Source organism: Teleopsis dalmanni, chromosome 1, assembly GCF_002237135.1.
Source record: "Teleopsis dalmanni isolate 2A chromosome 1, ASM223713v2, whole genome shotgun sequence".
In the NCBI taxonomy this organism is placed as follows: domain Eukaryota; kingdom Metazoa; phylum Arthropoda; class Insecta; order Diptera; family Diopsidae; genus Teleopsis; species Teleopsis dalmanni.
In genome coordinates, this window is record NC_051846.1 from 127,745,639 (window position 1) to 127,767,591 (window position 21,953).

The 21,953-nt window shown below is 31.3% G+C and overlaps 1 protein-coding gene across 1 annotated transcript in view; it reads right to left on the minus strand.

Annotated features, from left to right (window-relative positions):
* The window catches only part of LOC119666025, a gene marked incomplete at its 5' end in the record, with an annotated part of 335,995 nt that extends 315,276 nt beyond the window's left edge, over nucleotides 1-20,719 (minus strand). The window contains 3 exon segments of the mRNA XM_038075287.1: nucleotides 19,652-19,988; nucleotides 20,046-20,434; nucleotides 20,484-20,719. Of these exon segments, the coding sequence (XP_037931215.1) occupies nucleotides 19,652-19,988; nucleotides 20,046-20,434; nucleotides 20,484-20,719 (962 nt within the window).
* Between the last annotated feature and the right edge of the window lie 1,234 nt (nucleotides 20,720-21,953).

Here is a 21,953-nt window from a genome sequence, read left to right on the forward strand (position 1 = left end):
GGTGAACCAATTTTGAAATGTAAATTGTGTGGTGGTAGTCCTGGCAAATCAAGCGAATTTAAGAACTCAGTGGGATAATTCACAATCTCGTTTTCATCTGCCACTTTGTCGATGGACTTAAACGAAATTAAATTATCAGGCAGTATAGCTTGAGTTTTGAAATTGATTTCATCGCCATCTAAGTTCTTGGCAGTCAGAATCGCTCTACTTTGAAGCCATTGATGATTCTGATCATTTTGATATATGTTAGGAAATACGCTTTCTATTAATTCCTCTTTGGAATTAACAATTTTACAAAAATTTTCTGGCAATTTAATAAAGTATATGGACACTTCGCCACAAAAAAGATGATTTTAGGCACACATTGATTTCATCAGCATAGGTTGAACGTGGAATAACTGGTAATGTTTGTCTAAAATCACCTGCCAATAAAATTAAAGCCCCTCTAAAAAGTCTATCGGTGGCATTTAAATCTTTAAGTGTTCGATGTAATGCTTCCAAGGAATATTTATGTGATATTGTGCATTCATCCCAAACAATGATGTGACATTTTTGAAGTACTTTAGTCGTATTTGAATGTTTTATTTATATTCCAGAAATGCAATAAATAATTGCTTCGTTTTAAATAAATATATAATAAAAAATTGGTGAAATTAAATATCATATGAAATTACTATTTCGTTTAAATACATAATAAAAACTATAATTTTATTTAAGTTTAACATTATTAACATAAATGTATTTATTAAAAAAGAATATTTTGACCAATTTTTAATTTATTTCAATTAACATATAGAATTTCTATTATATCTGTCATTTCTGCTATTTCGTAAAAGTTCGAACAATATACACAAAAATAAACAAAACAGAAATCAGTATCATTCCAACTGTCGCACACTTTGAAACAGAAATTATTAAATTTATTATTTAAGTTAAAATTATAACTAATATCGAATATTTTAAGAGCTTATGTTACGCCTAAAAACTATATAAATATGATCTGAAAGTATCAAGAAGATTAGTTCAGTCATTAAAAAGTTATTGAGTAACAAACAGACGAACAAACGATTTTATATATATATATAAATAGATAAATAGATATATGAAATAAATATAAAGGTATTTTCCTTGGGATAAAGAAATGTCCTAATGCGCCAGCCGAAGAATTTACCGGCAACAAAAAAAATCAAAAATATGAAAAATATATAAAGGATACCTCCATTGGATGAATAAAAAGTCCTACAAAATACTCTTTTAATAAAAATTTAAATAATAAATTTATTACCTTGAAAAAATTCTAAGGGTTCAGGCAAAGAAACTACTGACAATATAATAAAGAAGGCTATGAATCAATAAAATATTATTTTGCATGCGAAGAATGAGGCTCATTAGTAGCTTTATTAAATATAAAGAGGAAAAGGTGATACATTTAGTATCAGCCGCTTCATTGTAAAATAATACAATTGTTGAAACTTTTATACAGAGTAAACAACAGAATGATTCTATAATAACAATACTAATAATAATAACAAAATAAAAACAGGTTAGAAAAGCTATTAACTTAGCTAAACCTGCAATTACAGTCTATATTTTTATTACTGGACGGAAAATTTACAGAAAGGACTGAATCATGTAATAACTATACGATCAATGACCCATGACTTATGACATTAAATAGCAAGAAAAAATTATAAAAACTAATAATTAATCTAGTAATAAATACAAAGTAATTACTTTTAAAACTATTTTTAGATATATTTTAGATAATATTCAAATGAATGATATTATGAGCTATAAAAAAGATATATTTTTGTACAATTTTTGTTGTAATATATAAAATTTTTATATATTTTATATTGACTTCACTATTACTATTATTACATATATATATAAATGGTAGGCGAGGCTCCAATTCCAAAGAAAGTGGGGGGAGCATATTGACATATCTCGAACAGTTTCTTTTTCTTAAATGTTAATAAATGTTAACTATATTTTTTTTAACATATGTATTTCGATTGTTTTTTGCACACAAATTTTTTCTAAAAATTTTGTTATGAATGAATATGATGGATAACAAAGAATTAAATTAAATATTTCATAAAGAAGAATTTTCACGGATCGGGACGATTCATATTATATGGCGTTTACATTGGCCGAAAATGGCTAATTTTGGTCAAAAATCGAAAATGAGTAACGAATGGCTCATTCTTGCATATAAAATTTTAAGCGCGAAAATTAGCAATTTTCTCACATTCTGTATGAAAGCCGTTCGAATGCATTCCACATATGTTCCAAATGCAAAGGAATCCATTGAACATACCCTAAATAATAGCTTTTCATGGCATTTTGACAGTTTAAGAAAGCTATTTTTGACATATTTACAAAAAAAAAGTAAACAAATATTTGGTGGTTTCATTTTCTTAAAAAGATGCACCTCCTTTTAAAACTTCTACTTCCCAAAAGGTAATTAATCGAAGTTAAAAATATGTTTTAAGTTTATATTGTAAGGTTTGAAAGCATACTTAACCATCATGCAATATTTTTTTGGCACAGGCCAAAAATCAAATCAATAGGCAAGTTGAAAAATCAGCTGCTTGAAATGAGAACAAACGAATTACAACGAATGTAAACACTTTCAAATGGCTCATTCAAAATGAGCAATTTTCGGCCAATGTAAACGCCATATTATACGGCATTTACACTCGCCGAAAATGGATCATTTTGGTTAAAAATCAAAAAAAAAAAACGAGTGGCTCATTCTTGCATATAAAATTTCAAGCGCGAATGAGCCATTCCATCACATTCTGTATGAATGCGTCCCAACGACGTTCGCATGCGTTCCATATATGTTCCAAATGCAAAGGAATACATTGAACATATCCTAAATAAAAGCTTTTCATGACATTTTAACAGTTTGAGAAAGCTGTTTTTGACATATTTACAAAAAAAAGATAAACAAATGTTTGGTGGTTGCATTTTCTTAAAAACAATGCACTTTTTTTTAGAACTTCTACTTCCCAAAAAGGTAATTAATCGGAATTAAAAATAAGTTTTGCATTGTATCTACTTATGAGTTTAATTTTTGTTTAAAATAAAAGTTTTTAAAATAATATTTTATTTTAATAAATTTTATTATTATAATTTCTAATATTTGTATAATTTTAGTACATTTGTATGTTATACATTAATACAAAACACAAAAATTTTTGTATATGATTTCTTTTATTGACATTGAATCGTAGATAAAGAAGTTGTGTATATCTATAGAGACAATTTTTATGCTTTTAATTTATTTTGCTGTTTGAAAAGTTATAGAAAAAGAATTTATATGTAAGGAGTATGAGTATGAGGTGTTTTAACAACAATTATATTGCAAAACAAAGTTATCAAATATAATAAGTTGCTTTTATATAAAAATTTAGTTGAAAATCTGTCATTATTATATAATTTTAAAATATTATAAGTTATTGAAGTATTGTTTACTTGTCGCTGTGTATTATCCCAATACAAAAGAAACCTACGCATAAAGGGCCTAAATTACTGATTTTATTTAGAACATTTCTCTCAATTTATATAAAATTACATTAAAACTGACAACTAATTTTACTATCAACGTTAAAATAATATGTTGTCTGTTATCACTAATTTTAGTGGACTGTATTATTTTTAATTACATTTCAAACAAGGTTCAAAAAACGACGGAAGTCCAGGCACTTGTGATTTTTTCTTCTCTTGTCTTTAGAAATATATTTTTATTATCAATTTTTTTTTGTTTATATTATTTTATTTTTAGTTGTATCTTTCTGATTAGAAATTGGCAATTATGTAATCAAATCTTAAAAACTAAACATAATGCAATTAGCAGATGCAAAAAAGGAATTTAAACTTTGTAATAAAATGAAATGGATTATTATTATCAAAATTTATAGCAACATTTTTAGTAAAAGTACGTTAAGGTGGTATGAAGCTTTTTCGCTTAAGCCTAGATATTGTGGTATCAGAAAGCTGGTGTTGCGCCATTGAATTACTATGCTGGTGAAGTTTCACTTTATATTTTTGGCCGCATGTTCTAACATAATGACGTCTGCAACAGTTGGGATTCCAAGATCGTTGTGGATATGTACATTTTTGAGATACCAAGGAGCACCGGTTATTTGTCTAAGTAATTTGTTTTGAACTCTCTGTATTTTTTCGATATTAGAAGCACATGCTGTACTCCAGAGTTCTATACCATAGGACCAGTTAGGTTTTAAGATTGAATTGTATACCAGGACTTTATTTTCCAGAGTTAGCTTATAGTTTTTATTAATAAGCCAATAAAGCTGCTGTGATTTCAATTTAATTTGAGATTTTTTGCTTTCAATGTGTCAAGATATGAATGCCAAGATATTTTACATCATGTGACTGGAGTATAATGATGTTATTTAACTTAACAGGGGGGCACGTTTCTTTTCGCAGAGTAAACGTGACATGCACACTTTTCGCTTCATTTACTTTTATGCGCCATTTTGCTAGCCACTTCTCCAATAGACTTAAGTGAGTCGAGAGACTTTGGGACGCCCTTATGTGGTCACTGTTAGAACTAAGAATTGCAGTGTCATCCGCGAAAGTAGCAAGTATGTGATTTGAGAGTAGTGGGAGATCAGCTGTGTAGATTATATACAGAAACGGCCCCAAGAGCTTCCATGAGGAGCACCAGCCATTATGTCGATTTCTCTTGAAATAAAGGTATTGTATTTCAATCTAAATTTTCTAGAAGATATATATGAAAACAATAACTTATGCATATTTTCAGGAAGATAATATTTTATTTTATTCATAAGACCTTCGTGCCAAACCTTATCAAAAGCTTGGGCTACGTCCAAGAAAACGGCGGAACAGTGTTGTTTGTGCTGAAAGGCAGTATGTATTTCTTTAGGAATTCTGTGAACTTGCTCAATACCATAGTGCCATGTCCTGTTCGAAATCCAATTTTATGGTTTGGGATCACATTGTTTTGAGTTATTATTGGCATAATATATGACAGGAGCATTTTCTCAAAGATTTTGGATAACTGGGGCAAAAGACTAATTGGTCTATATGATGATGCCAAAGTTAGGTCCTTTCCTGCTTTTGGAATCATTTTTATTTCTGAAACTTTTCATTGCTTCGGGAAGTACCCAAAAGCGAGGATGCTGTTAAATATCACCGTTAGAAAAGTTATTGCTGAATCAGGCAATTGTTGTATCATTTTACCCGTAATTTTATCGTATCCAGGTGCCTTGTTAGGATTTGCAAATGTTCGGATAGTTTCCTTAACGTTATCCGAACACAACGTAAGGGAAGTTTCAACAATAGAAGGAGATTCGATGTTAGGTTGGAAATCTGATAATTGTGGGTTTGGCTGAAAGACGCTCTTTAGGTGTTCTGCTAAAATACAACCTTTTTCTTCGTCATTGCGAGCCCAAGAACCATCCGGTTTTCTAAGCGGTGGGTCATTTTGTATTGGCGTTTTAAGTTTCTTTGTTGCCTTCCACGGAGAATAGTTGTTTTCTTTAAGTGGACCAAGAGACTCGAGATATTCTTGTAAAGAGCGGTTTTTGTCATCAGATTGGGCTTTTTTAAGATCTTTTGAAGCTTTATTTAATCTTTGTTTTGAGGTGGGTGATTGAAGTCTTTGCCATTCTCGCCTGGCTTGACGTTTTCGGGAAATAAGATAATCAATATGTGATTGAAATGCTATATTTGACTGGTCTGACCTTTTTGATTGAGAGGCTTTAATTACAGCATTATTTAATATTTTGGTGAAGTGATGAACTGCTTTATCAATTTCTTTGGGTGATCTAAAATTTGAGTTATAACTTATTTCCTCATAAATAATATTTCTGTAATTCCTCCAGTTTATAAGAGTTTTCTTATTCTGATCATTTGAATTAGTATTAAATTTTGTCAGAGTTAAAATAACCGAAAAATGGACACAAGATCTCACAAGATGATTTAACGGCAATATCTTCACGTTTCATACCATTAATGACTGCGAAATCGATTAAGTCTGGTGTTTTTCAATTGTCTGATAGCCAGTATGTTGGGTGACCTGAGGACACAACATCAAGGCTGTTGCCAAGTGCTGCATACAGTTGACGACCTCTTGGAGATATCAGTCTAGAACCCCAAAAAGTGTGTTTAGCATTGAAATTCCCAGCAACTAGAAAGTTAGGACCGAGATCAGCAAAAAAATTCCGGAATTGATCAAAAGTAATAGCAAATTTGGGTGGGCAATAGATTGCTGAGACGACGGTTTCAGTTAGACCAGAAATTACACAAATTGATGTAGCCTGAAGGTATTTAAAACAATGCTTTTGGATTTCATAATGTTGTATTGTGTTTCTAACAAGTACTCCAGAACCGCCAAATGCTTTACTATCTGGATGTTTAGTGTCATAAAACTTATATCCATAAACTCGAAAACAGTTTTTGAAGGTTAAATGTGTTTCGGATATAAGCAGTATATCGATATTGTTACTCACCAGAAATCTAGTTACTTCCAGTACATGTTGGCTTAAGCCGTTTGCATTCCAATGGCATATTGTGATTGCATTCATTTGGGTTTTACCAACTCAGCAATCAAACTTTGGTTTTGTATCATGCTTTGCATCAAGCTATTCATCATATTTTGCATGAAGTCTATGAAGTGTTCAATTTTTTGGGTAAAACTTGCGAGCATTGCTTCAAAGCCTGGAACAACAGTGGAGCTATTGGTAAGAAGTGGGATTTGTTTGGTGGCATTTGCGTACGTCATTTGCTTCATTGGTGGAGCCAGTGGTTACAATCCAGAACCATTATTCTGTGGAAGGGGCGGGAAATGAGCTGTTTAGAAGTTTGGCAGATTAAGCTGTGGGGTGCACTGTATTTGGGCAACGTTTAATTTTTGTCTTAGAGCAGCGATTACTGGACATCCTTTGTAGTTTGCTGTGTGGCTATCACCGCAGTTTGAGCATTTTCTAACCGCTGGGTTTTCTTTGCTTTCAGGACATTTATCGGAGCTATGGATTTTGGCACAAATAACACAAACCTTAGCAAGTTTACAGTATGACTTGGTGTGTCCATATTCCTGACAGTTGAAGCACTGTACTGGAAAATTACGCTTGTGTGGTTCCTCTATAGTAATTTTTCTGTTTAAAAGAAAGCGAAGCAAATAAATAGGATGGACTTCGCCACTTTTCAAGATGTTTCTGTCTGGATACAGCTCAACTTTGTACATTGGTTGAGGTTTACGGTCTCTATTTAAGATATTAAATATAAATTTTGCTTCGAAGTATTTTTCTTTAAGCGCATTGTGAATTTCTTTAATATCAACTCCTGCCTCTATGCCTTTTATGACCACTATTAGTCCTTTACTTTTTTTTAATTGATAGGTATAAAATTGTTTCGATTTTGTCTCTAATTCAGCAATTACTTTACGAAAATGATCTTCACTTGAAACTTGCACCTTGGTTTTATTAATAATGCCCCTTTTAATAGGTACAACAAAGAAATTTTTTTTACCTATTAAATTTGAAAGTGAATTAACTAAATCACTAGAGTTTTTTCTCTTAGATAGATAGGCGGTGGTTTAACAATTTTTTCTTTGTTTTCACTTTCATCACTCAGTGCTTTAAATCTGTTGTTATAATTATTGTTGTTAACTTTTTGAATTTTGTCATGATTGTTTGCGTTTTTTTGTGGGCTAAGTTTTCGCTTGACTATTTCAGTATATCGTTCAATTCCTTTTTGTACTTTGATTGCTTTATTCGGTAGTTCGAAATCTTTCCCGGATTTAGGAGTCTTACATTGAATACTCCAGGGTTTAAGTGATAGAGGTGGTACAGAAGTCAACGAATTTGGACATAGTTTCGATTTTTGTTCCTGTTGCTACTGCCTTTGTAAAGTTTGCTTTTGTGTTTTGTGTTTCTTACTCTTGATTAAGTTGTTGTTGGCCTTCACCTTTCGGTGGAGTACGATCAACCGGCATTATAATGAATCAAAACGTTTAAAACAAAAAATAAAAAAAATATTTATATTTATATTTAATTAAAAAGTATTATTTTATTCTATCAATATATTACACAATTACACCTTGCAGTAATATTTTGTGTAATTGATTTGAAAGTGTTACAACACTTCTTTTTGATTTTTGTTTTTGAGCTTACAAACTTTGATTGCTGTCTCTATGTATTTGTATAAACAAAAACACAGAACTCACTAAGATATGTAAATCAATTTACGAGGCGGTAAAAATAATTTAAATCCTTATTAATTAATTAGAAATATTACTATTCAGTCTTTTATCAATAAGTAAAGTACTAAAGAGTTTATTACAAGATTATATTTGCTTATTTAATAATCCGCCATTAAATGAAAGTCTTTTTCCCGGTTATTACTTCAAAAACACAGACCGCATATTATCGTAATTAGATATGGATAATTAAGTATTTAAAAATGTTACAATGTTAGCTATTATAGGATATTTTTACCAATGTTTTTTCTTAGTCCATAATTCGGAGAATTTGAACGATAACAGACTTATAATAATAGTAAACTGTTCATTATAATAAATAAGTGTTCATGCTTGAACAATATGTTAATTCACATAAAATATTTATATTAAATGTATTATAAAGTTTTTTTAGAAACTGAACTCTTTAATTCACAATTTAAAAGTATTGTCCGGTAATATTTCCCTTGAATTATTGCAACTAAATTTATTTTAAAAACAGCAATGATATTTGATTAAACTAATTTTCTATTTCTATATTTTGTCTTTCTTTTGAGCATCCATATTAATGTTTTAAAACTATTTTTATTAATTTATTAACGATTTCTTTCATTTTATATAATAATAATCATTTGCAAAATTTGCAGGGTGAATTAATCATTTGCAGTTTTTTTGTAAAGTTTTGCAGTTTACTTTTGCAAAGCGCAAAGTAAAAAGTATTTGTGCAACAGAAAGTGGAAAAAAACCAATTTTTTGTCAAATATTTCACTTTTCTTTTCATACTTTACTTTTCATTGAAAAGTACATTGGTGCAACGCTTTGCCTTTTTGAGTGTTTTCAAAACTTTGCATAACTCAATTCTCAAATTTATGCTTTATGTTCTCAATGAGAGAAAAATGCTCAAAAACTCATAATAATTTGGAAAGTCCAAAGTGAAAAGTGTTGGTGCAACAAGGCCCTGCTTTTGTTGCATTATGTTACGTATCCAATTTGGGTGTGCAGTGTGCTTGGTGATTGTTGGCACGGGCAAGACCGATATCCTCGCCGGCATTGGGGTGAGTTTTACCACACTCTACCACACACGGATACAAAACAAAAGAAATAAAATAGTGCCAAGAAAAAAAATTAATGAAAGAAAACAAAAAAAAGTAAAATTAAAGTGATCGAAGGAGATAAAAAAAAAACAATTTATTTATATGCATTCTGATTCTCTTTTTCGTTATTTGACTTCTCCTGATTCATACAAACAGCTGACAGTTCTTATAATGATTTATACTTTGCTCAGATGATACTCATAAACACCGACATTCGACACAAATCGCTGCAAGTGATTTATGAATCATTTATTTATAGTATTACGTCATATTCGTGAAAAATTTGTTTATTGCACCTATATTCGTTTATTACGAAAAACTCTGTGAGAAATAAGTAAGCATTTAAAAACTAATATGATTTTAAGAATTTATTATATAATTGCAAACAATTATGAGTTGCATTTCGTTTTGCTAAAATAAATTAAGGAAAATTATAATTATGTATGAAAGGCTAAAGGTATTCCAGAAATTATTTTTCTCGAAATTACTTAGCAATAATATAATATTATACCATGAAAACTTTTGCTTTTCTCCACTCGCAAAAAATTTAACCAGTTTGTGTAATAAATTTAGTTATAAAATTTAAATATTTAGATTTCTTAAAATTAGGATTAATATTCAATGTTGAAAGATAGATAGGTACCTGCAATTGACCTGTAATAAAGTCAAAGCTCACAATTGAGCAAAGATAATAACATATTATTGTGCATAGTCGCGTTAACAAAAAAATATAAATATAAGAAAAATTTTGTGTATTTTAAAAACATTTATTTAATGATCATTGATCTTATAAGTTCTTTAAATAAAGTTTGTATTTCAAAAAACCTGTAAAAGAATGCATTTTTATTTCAAATGTTGTTTTTGAATATAAATGTTTACATCGTTAATGGAAAAAGTTGTAACATAAAATTTACACTCATAAATTTTACCACACAATAATACAAAACAAAATATAAAATAATAAAATAAAAATGTCAACGAAATAAACAAATACGGCACACAAAGAAAGAACTACAATTAACTTCTACTCCAAATACATCATTTGAAACCGTCGAAATCGATACAGTAGGACCTTTGCGACTATCAAATGGTTTTAGATGCATTCTAAGTATGCAATGTAAACTTACAGGACTCATCGTCACATACCCAATGGTTAACAAAGAAGCGAAAAGAATTGCCAAGACACTTGTTGAACAATCAGTATTGAACATTTAAAATACTAAATTCAGACAGAGGTATAGAGTTCATGAATAAATTCATGTCAAATATCACAGTATTGTTACAGATAAAATAAATATTCTCCACACCTTACCATCAAGAGACTATAGGTACGGTTGAAAGAAACCACCGTGTATTGAATGAATACTTGCTTAACTTTGCAAACTATGATAACTGGGATAACTGGTTACCATACTACACATTTGCTTACAACACATCACCGCATATAGACACAGGGTATACCCCACACTAACTGATGTTCCGTAAATTACCATATTTTCCAACTGAAAATTTGTATACTGACAAAGATAGATACATCATAAACGATTACTCCTATGAATTAAAAGCTCGTTTAAATTTATCTATTCCGAAAGCAAGACAACACACATTAGAAGCAAAAGTAAGAAAAGTAAGTTATCAAGCAAATAAATTAGTAACCTTATACACTTGAAAGTAGATGATAAAGTTTTATTAAGGACGAATAATAGAAAAAAAGGCGACAGTCCTTATTCAGGTTCATATAAAGTAATAGAGATACTAGATAGTAATGTAGTGATACAAATAGGAACAAAATAAAAAACTATACACAAGAATAATGTAAAAATATTAAATGAAAATTAAATAAAAAAAATTTTTTTTTGCGTTAAATAATATAAAATTAATAATTAAATGAAAATATTTAATTAATATCACTTTATTATACAAATTTATACTTTATTATATAAACTCATTGTCATAAACATTTATATATACACATACATAGCATATTACATTTTTAGATTAAAGTAAATCAATAAAAGTAAATAATTATAAACCATAAGATATATTGTATTATTAAATATTTCCATATTTTTTTTAAAAAAGGAAACAAAAAATATTTCTACATACATATTCACATATCTATGCACAAAATATTTTTTTTTTTTGAAGGGTAAGGTGTAATGGGATATCAATAGTTGACCTCACACAATGTTAAGGCCGCCTTTGATGACTATTGCATTCATATTCTTTTAAACACTTATGTTGCGATTTAAAAGAGCTAACCATTGCATTTTTATAATTTATGGCATGAATCAGAAAACGATACTTCTGACACAAATAACACTGGTCAACAAAGATTTTGTCCTAGAGACGTTGTTGAGAGACCTAGACGTATTTTTCGTGCTGATTCCGAATCTGCATTTAGATTCTTTCACATGTTAAACAAGGTATGCCCTTTAGTTCCTTCGGCGAATTCTCTTTTACCGATTCAATCGACTTAAAACGCTTACCACGAAGGAGCAATTTGAGTTTCGGAACAGGAAAAAGTCGCACGGATCCAGATCTGGCGAGTATGGTGTCTGAGCGCTGACAGTGGTGCCGTGTTTGGCGTGATGGTGCTCAAATTTGTACCATATGTCAAGAAAGGGTGTACCAACATAATAAAACCATAATTTTTGAAAAAGGTCTATTACTTAAGGAATAGTTAATAAACAATAAAATGCGGATAATTTTTGAGCAGAAGGTAAATTACTACTTTATAGCAAAAACATACATTCAACTGTTTTAAAGAATCTATGTAGATATGATAGAAAAAATCTAAATATAGATTTGAAATCAGCACGAAAAATACCTCTAGGATCACCCAACAACATATCTTTTTTTTTTGCTTCCCTTTATTATACAACTGCCAAGATTTAGCATTTAGTATACATTTTTACATAATGGGACTTCAAGTAATAATTCAAAAACAAGATTAAGAATAACATGATAAAAAGAAAAAGAAAACTTTTCTTTAAAATATATAAATTAAATATTATAAAATAATTTAAATTAATCGATAGATGATATAATAAATGAGTCAATTAAATAGACTGCTATGAATTTACTATGAATATATTAGTTAGATTATTATAGTATTGCTAGTTCTGATGGAAATAAGCGTTTCAGTCTTCTGTTATGTGTGGCTTCGGCATTAGGTAGCTGCCTCATTGTTGGGTTATGATGGAAAAGTAATCTGTCTGTGTGCTTTTTACTATTTTTTCGGATAACGTCTGCAACGAAGGGTATCTTTAAATCGCGATGAATGTCATAGTTTGAGATGTACCATTCAGCGTTGATGATAGTCCTAAGCAAAGAATCTACAAGGTGAGATGAAAAAACTGCAACCAACTTCAGACTGCTGTCATTTCTAAACCGCTCGTCCCACAGCTGTCAGATTTATTCTAGTGACAGCTCATTATATTGTTTACAAGCGCACAAAAGCATTTTGGTGGGAATTTTTCAAAAAAAAAGTTATTTGTGATGGAATTCAAGCGTGATAGTGTGATTGCTTTGCATTTGGCTGGAAAACCACAAGTGGCTATCGTTAGAGCCCTCCAGCATTTAGAAGTGAATAAATGTTTTGTGTCTCGTACCATCGCTCGTTACCATGATACTGGTAGCGTAGCCCGACGTCAAGGAAGTGGACGAAAAAAAACAGCAACATCGGCAGAAATGGTTCGAAAAGTGAAAAAGCGAATTGAACGAAATCCGCGTCGCAGTGGACGAAAAATGGCTCGTGAGCTGAACATATCGCAATATGCCATTCGGCAAATATTGAAAAATGAGCTTGGACTAAAGCCATTCAAGTTCCAAAAAGTGCAAGATCTTACTGATGCGCAAAAAAAAGTTAGACTCGAAAAAGCTAAAGAGTTGTTTCGCTTGGCCGAAAGTGGTGAACTGCCGAATTTGGTTTTCTCCGATGAGAAACCATTCGTTATCCAGCAGTTTGTAAACAAACAAAATGATCGTGTTTACTTGCCAGAGAGGTCAGCTGAAAATTTGCAACTTCGGTTGGCCATCACAACTCAAAAGCCGGCCATGGTGATGGTGTGGGCCGCCATAACAGCCGATGGTCGCTCGCCGCTCGTATTCATCGACCGTGGTGTCAAATTAAATGCGCAAATCTATCGCGAAAATATTTTGGAGGGAGTTCTGAAGCCCTGGGCACGCAAACATTTCGGCCGCAGACCTTGGACATTCCAACAGGACTCAGCACCATCGCACTCAGCACGCGCCATCCAAGAATGGTTAAGAAATGAGGTTCCTCGCTTCATTTCCACCGCACAATGGCCACCAAAATCTCCGGATGCCAATCCGTTGGACTATTGTGCCTGGGGTATTTTGGAAAGCAAGGTTGGAACTAAAAAATACCAAAGTGTCGATCATCTCAAGCAAGCGCTTCGCCGAGAATGGGACAAAATACCGCAGAGCCACTTTCGGCAGCGTGTGAGGTTTTCATTGGCCGTTTGAAGGCCATAAGTCGTGCCAAGTGGCCAATTCGAACAAATCTAAACCGATTCTCAAATTTGATGTTATTTCCGACATTTTTTGCTTTCATTCAAAAAAATTTAAAAAAAATGAAAAAATTATGGCGTTTTACTTTGTTGCAGTTTTTTCATCTCACCTTGTATAGTACAAAGAAGTGCCACGCTCATACAAACGAAATACTCACTTTATTTTGCTGGTGGATTTATAATAAATCCACCCAATCCACTCATGCAACAATGTTCGATCGAGTCACAACTGGTATGATGTCCAGTTCAAACCTATATGTGAGTCGAGTAAGGCTAACAAAATCCCTTCTGTATACGTATTCATTCATACATGCAATGCAATCCTCTGTATTATATTATACGCATGTTTGTATATTTGTTCGCTGTAAAATGTTCAAGCGATCAAACAGCATTTCAGTGACGAAATCAAAATTGTGTACATTTGATAAGTTTTTGAATTTAATAGTATAAAACTAAAACAAAATTACCTGTTTGATATTGTTATGAATTGTAGTGTACAAACACAATACGAATTTATTTGTCTCAAATCAGATTTTTCCATTCTATAAAGTCGGGAATCGGGAATCGGGAAAATATTTTTTGGATCTCTTGCAATGAGATAAACAATACTTATTACCCGCAATCGTTTTACGATTCATTTTAGAGACTTTAAACTTTTTGAACAAATCCAACTAAGTATGAATAAATTTTAAATGTTAAATTTTAAATGTATATGGACATCAAAAAACTATATAATGTTTATATAAACTTTCAATATTTTTTTGGTTTTAAGAATTGTAAAAGACTTCACAAAACACATAAAATATTTTTTAAAATAATTACAAAAAGTCACCAAAAATTTAAACTATTAAGACGTAATTCCATTTGAGATAAAATATATGCACAAATGTGTGCAATAAGAACATACATATTTATATGCTGCAGACTTTATGTCTCCAATATCACATTCGTACATAAATAATGGTTTTTGTAGAGCATCATTTGTTGCAATAAAAAAATAATATATTATATTACTCTTCACTCCTATGATATGGAGCTTTCCAGTACAAGAAGATAAAGCAACAAATTATATGGAAAACTTGTTTCAGGGATTTCTTTAGCATTCACTTCGCTACTAATCAGTGTATATTAATAAAATAGAAAAATAAAAACAAGAAAGGCAAAAGAAACAGGCGTATAGAAACAATTGTGGGTTGCAATGAGTTTGAACTGAACACCATACCAGTTGTGATTCGATCGAACATTGTTGCATGAGGTTGGGTGGATTTATTATAAATCCACCAGCAAAATAAAGTGGGTATTTCGTTTGTATGAGGGTGGCACTTCTTTGTACTCTAGATTCTTTGTCCTAAGTATTTTTGATTGTAGTCTTTGCAGTATTTGAATGTTGTATTTGCATGCTGTGCCCCATATTTCGGCTCCATATTTCCATATTGGAGCGATCACTCTTTTATATACTAGTAGTTTATTTTCCACTGTTAGTTTTGATTTCGAGCAGAGTAGCCAGTACAATTGTCCAAAGCGACGCTTCATTTCATTGCTTTTAGCTTTAATATGGTCTTTCCAAGTTAATCTGCTCTCTATAGTAATGCCAACGTAATTTACCTTTGTGTGTGTGAAGACTTTGTCATTGTTAATTTTTATTCGTTTTAGGTCACATTTTTTATTCGTGCAGATAACATGAACTGTTTTGCTTGTATTTATTTGAACTCCCCATTTGTCGAACCATTCGAGCGTTGCGTTTAGGTAATTCTGCAAGTTGTCTGTGGATATGTTAAAATTTTTATTAGCTGCAATTAGGGCTGTATCGTCTACAAAAGTTGCTATCAAACTTTGAGGATTAGAAGGTATCGGGACATCAGCCGTGTATAGCAAGCAGAGTAATGGACCTAGTACGCTTCCTTGGGGCACACAAGCTTTCATTTGTTTAAGTTCGGAGATTGAGTCTTTATACTTCACATAAAAGTATCTATTTTGTAGATAGCTCTTAAGTATGAGGTAAAAGTTTGTTTGAAGAAGCTCTGATAGTTTAGTTAGTAGACCTCCATGCCAAACGCTGTCGAAAGCCTTTGCGACATCTAGATATACCGCCGAGGAAAATTGTTTTGTGTCAATATCACTAGTTATTTTATTAACAACTCTGTGAACTTGTTGTATAGTCGAATACTTTTTCCGAAAGCCGAATTGATGGTCAGGTATAAGTTTTTCTTTATGGAGAATCGGTTCTAGTCTTGATAAAATTATTTTTTCAAACAATTTTGACATAACTGGTAATAGGCTAATTGATCTGTATGATTTTGTTACAGATATGTCGTTATTTGGTTTAGGTATAGTGATTACTTCTGCTACTTTCCAAACTTTCGGAAAATACTTAAGGCGAAAAGCGCAATTAAATAGATTTCTCATATATACAAGTGCTTGAAGAGGCAGCTCAGTCAGAATCTTTCCTGTGATACTATCATATCCCGGTGATTTTTTTGCTTTAATTTTATTTTTAATAGTATTCTTAATCTCTGTTATTGAAATTTTCTTTATTCCGACATTTTGAGTAGAGCTGCTCCGTGTAACGTTGTTATCATGCTGTTTTGGGTTACTAAACGTAGTTTCGAAGTACGTGGCAAAAATTTCAGCTTTTTCGGTGTAAGTTCTAACCCAAATTCCATTTGCTTTCCTCAGTGGTGGTTAATGCATTACTGAGTTGTTGATATTTTTAGTAACTTTCCTTAAAGAATAGTTAGTGACTTTGTCAGCTGTCAAGTTCATTATGCGTTTTTGCAGGTTTTTATTTTGCTCATTAAGTAGCATAATTTCAAGTTCTTTAGTTAGTTTTTTTGTCCTTTTTTAGTTCAGGGGACCGATTTATTTGCCATTGTTTTCTCAATTTTCTTCTGTCCATTATCTTGCTTTTAATTGCCATCGAGATTTTATTTTGAGTGTCGTTTTGTTTAAGAACTGGGGTGGAATTTGTCACGGCAACAGCGATCATTTCGTTTAAGTATAAAATCGCGATTTCGATTTCGTCTTCAAATTTTAAGGAAATATTTATTGTCAGGTCGGTATTAAGAATATCTCTAAACGTGTCCCAACATGTTTTATTATTATAGATTAATTTTGTCCTTGTGATGTTTAGTTTTGTGTCGATTTCATATGATAGCATAATTGGTGAATAATCAGATGATAAGTCAGGAAGTGTACTTACTGTAAGAAATCGTTTATTTATATTTTTGGTCACGAAGAAGTCAATCACGTCTGGTATTTTGTTCATATCGGTAGGACAGTACGTAGGTTCACCTGTGCTTAGAATGTCTGCTTTTTTGTCAATGATAGCATTCTGTAAGTTTTTCCCTTTGCAGTTTGTAATTCTTGAGCCCCACAAAGTATTTTTTGCATTAAAGTCTCCACCAACAATGTATTGATTGCAGAGAGTGTTAAGGTAGCTCAGGTATACATCCTTCGAGTTATTGTGTTGCGGAGGGCAGTAAATAGCTGATACTGTTAACCCGCCTTTTGTATCTTGAATATGGACACTTGTAGCTTGTATTTGTTCTGTTTGGTATATACTGGCTATCGAGCATTGCATGTTTTGCTTAATAATTACTGCTGTACCACCATGGGCTTTGTTGTCGGGATGATTTGTATGATATATCGAAAAGTTAGGAATTTTGATGAAACTTTTGTCTGTGAAGTGTGTCTCTGATACCAGTAGTACATCAAGGGAATTTATATTTAAGTATGTTCTCAGTTCTAGTAGTTGTTTGCTGAGACCGTTTGCATTCCAAGCTAAAATTTTTAATTTATTTCTGTCCATCGAGTTTGATGATTACGATGGTTAAAATATGTATAACGTTGGTAACTTGCGTCATAAGCTGTTTCATCATTTGCTGGAGTTCGGCAAATTCGGAGTTATTTGATTCATTGTTTATTGAAATGGGTTGAGTTGGATGCGATTTTATTATTTCGGCGTATGTTTTAGCTGGTTGGATTTGTTGGGTGGTAGTTATAAGGTACGTAACAGCTTTAGTTGGCAGAGATATTTCGTTATTTTGAGATGTGGTTTTTTGTTGTTTTGCGCGAAGAGCTGGGAATCGTTTGATTTGAAGAGTTTCATAAACTGTACAACCTCTGTAGTTGGCAGTGTGATTCTTTTTACAGAGTGAGCATTTAACAACGTTGTTCTTACCTTTCATGGGACAGTCAATTGTTTTATGTCCTTCGTAGCATTTAACACAGATTGGACTTCTTGTACAAAAATTTTTTGTGTGTCCATACTTTCGATAGTTGGTACATTGTGGTATTGTTCTTTTTGGATGGGGAGGTTCAAAATTTATTTTACAGTGCACTAGGTCTTTGATATTGTAAATTTCCTTGTTATTTACATCTTGTTTACTTTCGATTGTAAATAGGTTTAATAGAGATTTTGTGCGTGAATGCAATACGTTTTGTATATTGCATACTTCATGTCCTAGTTCAGCCAGCTCTAATATAATTTCATTTTTGTTAGCGGAGCGGTGCATACCATGTAGGAAGATCTTAAACCCCCTTTCTTCTTTTGGCTTATACGTGTAGTACTCTACGCTTTTTACTTTAAGAAATTTTACTATGCTAGTGTAATCTACTGATTCATATGTCTAGATTTTTATTTCATTGTTTTGTAATACACAAGTTTCATGTTTAGATATTTGTAGTGCATCTAACGTTTTAATTAGGTTGTCTAGCAGCTGTACTTTTTGCATGTAAATGGGTGGTGGTTTTTTATTTTTAGCCGTTTGATTTTGTGTTGTTTTGCTGTCTTTAGTGGGTTCTTTATCATTATCAGTTGCTAGGACAGCAAACCTATTTGTAGCTAAGAAATACTCGTTTAATGTGTACTGTTTTTTGTTTTGTTTTTGCTTTTTGCCACTTATTTCATTGATTTGCTTACCAGGGGAGCTACGAATTCTCTTATTTACTACTGGCGTGTTAAAGCCATTGTTTTTGTTACAATTACAAAAAAATATGTGAATATACATTAAGACCGAAAAGTTTTCGGAAATTCTCATTTAAAATTCGCGCGCTGTATATTTTTCGATATTTTAAGTTTGTAGTTTGGCAGCACTGTCCTTAATTACTATGCCAAAAATGAGCGCGATCTGTCAGACAGTTCGTTTACGGCAGCTGTTGAAACCAGTTCACCTCAGTAGGGCGTTGCGAAAAAAACAATGGAAAAAAATATTGAACAAAGAGTTTGCATCAAATTTTGTGTTTCGAACGAAATTTCGTGTGCAGAATCGTTGCGAATGCTACAAAAGGCTTATGGGGAATCAGTTTTATCGAAAACTCAAGTTTATGAGTGGTACAAAGCCTTCCAGGACGGTCGTACGACCGTCGAAGACATTTCGCAACGCACTACTGAGGTGAACTGGTTTCAACAGCTGCCGTAAACGAACTGTCTGACAGATCGAGCTCATTTTTGGCATAGTAATTAAGGACAGTGCTGCCAAACTACATAAACTTAAAATATCGAAAAATATACAGCGCGCGAATTTTAAATGAGAATTTCCGAAAACTTTTCAGTCTTAATGTATATGTATTATTTATGTACAAATTATTATTTTTCTCATCAATTTTTAAAATTTATAATAATAAAAATAATAATGAAAATATATAGCATATACGCACTTCCTTCTTATTATGGCATTCTTACGAACAATTTATAATGTCAACATTTTGTTAGAGCATGAGTACATTTGTTGTTGTTTTCAATGCAAATTTTAAATTTGAGAATGAGAGAAAAAACAATATGAGGTTACCTGAGGTATAATGACAATGGGATTTTCTTCCATTTCTAATATCTTCTCTTGTTTTTTTTCACGGTTAAATATATCTGATATTTTTTTATATGCAAATGAGCCACTTGAGGAACTTGAAACTGATGAGCATGGTGAAAAGCTTTTATCGCCATTTAATATCTTCTGTGAATTTTCTTCTACAATCAAACTGACGTGTTGTGGTATTTCAGAACTTTTCACGACTATAACATTCTCTTCATCCTCATTTTCTTGAAGGGTTTCTTCATCTTCACCAATATCACAAGTTAACTGCTTTATTCTCTCCTCTAATGAAATATCCGACTTAACAGTTTTTTTCCTATACAAAATATTTGAATTTTTAAAATATTCATAGAACGTTTGCTAATATATTTACTTAATTAAAGACCTTCTTAACATATTTCTTTCAATACTGCGTTTTAATGTATCTGTGTCTCCGCTACCAGGTAAATTTGGAACAAAGCATCCAGCACGTTTTGATTCATCGAACGCACGCAGAGTTTCGGATGTCAGAGCTGGTGAACAATGTCCCACACTTGGAAAAAGTTGCCGTACAGCCGAATTAGGCCTTAAAGCATTACTGAAGAGGGTCGAGTGTTTTTTTATTGGTATGAGTTCATTTATTTGATTTTCGAAATCATCTACTTCTGATGATAGTTGTTGTATATCATTCTCTGCATTATTACTAACTTCAGTAACAAAGCGAACTGATCGTTTGGTTGAACTGATTTCATCTTCTGATGTAGCATTATTTTGATCATCCAACTACAAAATAAATTTTATTATTAATATAAAAATATATTATTATGCTCACTTGTGACATGGATTCATTTTTCCATAACTTTCCTCCCTTAAGAATGCCGTTAATTTGCGTTGGAGAAGATTCTTTCGGTGGAATGGGTGGTGGCTTTTGGTTATCATTAGTCTTATTGCTCGTGCTTGCAGCTCCAGGTTTAACCGGTAATAATGGTGGTACCAACTCGTCTGCTGTTGTACTATTCAAGTCATTTGTGGCCACATCCTCCAAGGTCTCTCTGATAACACGTCTTTCTGTTATTATAGTTATGGTGATACTTTCAATGATAATAATACAATAATTTGACGTTTTTGTTAAATGTTATATATCACAATTTCTGATTTGAACGCATAAATCAAAATTTAACATAAAGTGCGGTGCAGACTATCATACTGGTATGTCATACGAGGGAGAAAAACGTTGTATGACACATAGGTATGATAGCTGCACCTCTCACCAACATGTTGGCATGCTCGCCAAAATTTTTGTGAGGAGCTCTCGCCAACGTGTGGTGTATGATAGTCTGTCACCTCAAACGATTCATACGTCATACAAGAGCATTTTTACCATACAAATTTATTGTAAGCATGCGATATATGTAGAATTTTAATATAAATTTAATATGCTTTTTATTATTTTATTATTAATGTATTTATTATTATTATTATTTACTATTATTATTATTTATTATTATTAAAATTAAACTTATAAATTTGTGTTAAATATTTAATTGTATTTTAGTTAAAAAAAATATAAATTTTTATATAAAATTTCTATAAAAAATTAAAATACAATTAAATATTTTATGTAATATATTAAATATTTCATTTAATATATTAAATATTTTATTTAATTTTATTTTAATTTATAAACGATGATTATATTTAATTTGTTGTACAAAAAAACGTCTAAATAGAAACATCGTTAAATGAACGATCTAAACTCGGTAATTAAAAAAACGTATAGAAAATTGGTCGTAATAACAATTAATTAATTACCCAAATTTAAGATACAATACTCTGTATTCTAAATATGCTTTTCTTTGTTAAAACTTGTTATTAAATTAAAAGAATTTTAAATGTTAATAAGCTTGAACTAACAAAAATATGGAAATGATCAAATTTCTTGAAAAACAATGAAGATATGTACATTCTTTTATTATTTGTATGGTCTATTTATGGAAAATTTCTTAAGAAATTTTAAAATTTCTTAAGATAAAATATACAAAATTATAAACAATTATAAGCAAAGCGCAACCTATACGTTTGCTTATAATTGATTATAATTTTGTATATTTTATATATGCCGCGTCTTTTTTTGCGGTATTTATATTCACAGCTTTGGACATCCCACAAACAGCGATTATTTTTGTTAACATTCAATGAAAGTATCTCAAAATATTTTATCAGCATCCATATTCATTCTTTTTGGGTTTATTGGTTTATTAATATTAACACTAAATAAGATCTAAAGTAAAAAGGTCATTAA